At 22.6% G+C, this 1,811-nt stretch overlaps 1 protein-coding gene across 1 annotated transcript in view; it reads right to left on the bottom strand.

Annotated features, from left to right (window-relative positions):
* Nucleotides 1-1,247: 1,247 nt before the first annotated feature.
* The window catches only part of LOC126908007 (probable cytosolic iron-sulfur protein assembly protein Ciao1), a 3,216-nt gene continuing 2,652 nt past the window's right edge, over nucleotides 1,248-1,811 (bottom strand). Inside the window, exon 2 of the mRNA XM_050689810.1 lies at nucleotides 1,248-1,760. Coding sequence (XP_050545767.1) covers nucleotides 1,429-1,760 — 332 coding nt within the window. The 3' untranslated portion in view covers nucleotides 1,248-1,428. The remainder of the gene's footprint in view (nucleotides 1,761-1,811) is intronic.

Genomic DNA, 1,811 nt, shown 5'->3' with positions numbered 1-1,811 from the left:
ATATGAATGGATGCATTAATTTGAATAAAGAATTACTCTTCAATTTTCAATGTTTTAGTTAAAATTTAAAATCTTTTTTATGACTTTTTTTTTTTTAAGTAACTAGTTAGTTTTGTTCAGAACTATGTCTTCCTCTGATTAGTTATTTTTAACAAATGATTTTTTATATATAAAAAATGTACAAGTTTATATAAATTAATATTTAATATGACTGTTATATTAAAATCTATAAATATAATTTTACAGAATATCTCAAGTTGTAATAAGTGAAATTATCAATGTATTTTTACTTAATTTTTAGTTGAAAAGCTATTGGTTTTATTTTCCCCATTTTTTTTTTTCTTTTTTTTTTTTGTATTTGTTTGTTTCTTGTTAATTATTTTAATAGATTAAGTTCTACTGAACTAATTTTGTTCAACAATACATCAAAAAGTTGTAGCCACCAACGCCATACTTTTGATCATTTCCCCCTTAGTCCTGGTAATAAAGATAAATGTTCCAAAAAATGATAGCTGTCATAAATTAGTTAATGTTGATATTTTTAGTGTTCACTTTATTTTGAAATAACTTTTGAAAACTACGGATTATTGAAAATTTTTTATAGATAATACTTCGACCATATGTCTTACTCTGTTGGTATACTTTTTGAAAATAAATTATTAACCGAAATTTTGTGGTGGCTCAAAAATAATATATATTTTTTTTTTCTTTCGGCTTTTTATAATATCCCAAAAAACATATTTTCTTCAACTTGCATTCAATTAAATCAAATTTAATATACTTCATAATAAAAAATAACTATAATAACTCGATTACCAAAAAAACACATTAGACATAAAAATAGGTATAATGGTTTAAGTGAGGGCCATTTTTTAAAATTTAACGCGACCTGTCATAGAGAATGTATCGGAAATCAGGTGAAAAAAGGCATGATACAGGATTAGAGCCCTTAAAAATTCTAATAGAGTTATCGCCAAATTAAATAATGATAAATTACAAAAATTGTATTTTTAATTATCAACTTTGATGTCCGTTTTCACAATAAAAACATTCAATAAGGTATAAACATTTTATTTATTATATTACATATTTTTTATATTAGGATAAAATTTTATCAAGTTTATGTGGTATCTATTATTAATTTTAATAAATGTATTGATTATATTTAGATTTTCTGTGATCCTTGAAACATATTTTTGTCATTTGGCCCATCAATTAATTTTCTGGCCTAATATAGAAGCTTTATACCTCATGATACCAACATTTAATAATTAAATACATATTTACATTTAATTAAATACATTTGATACATTTTTTTATTATGTAATCAATCAATAATATGACCAAATAATAAAAAAAAATTATACACTTTTCTCGTAATAAATAATAACAATAAAGCTTATTAATAATCATACATTTGAAACTTAATTAAATAGAATTTACTTTCCATATTTTAACCAAACCATCGTCACTGCATGATGCCAAAATTCCTTCAATTATAGGATTCCACTGTATGGAATTAATATCTTGTAAATGTGCATTATTCATATGAACAATACATGAAAATGTTGGTTGATTATGATCTGATAATTCATCTTCTTTAAAAATTCTAATAGAGTTATCGCCACAAGCTGTAGCAATCAAATCAGATAAATGACACCACGAAACATCATATATTGGTCTTGTATGATACCCACTTATAGTACAAACACATTTATAAACAAATTTTTCATCTTTTACTAATATTCCTTCAGCATTACCTAAAGAAAATTTCAGATATTATAAAAATTAATTATAAATAACTTATATTA

This window comes from Daktulosphaira vitifoliae, unplaced genomic scaffold (assembly GCF_025091365.1).
Source record: "Daktulosphaira vitifoliae isolate Bord-2020 unplaced genomic scaffold, ASM2509136v1 Scaffold_5, whole genome shotgun sequence".
Lineage (NCBI taxonomy): Eukaryota > Metazoa > Arthropoda > Insecta > Hemiptera > Phylloxeridae > Daktulosphaira > Daktulosphaira vitifoliae.
This window is presented reverse-complemented; position numbering and strand designations above follow the sequence as displayed.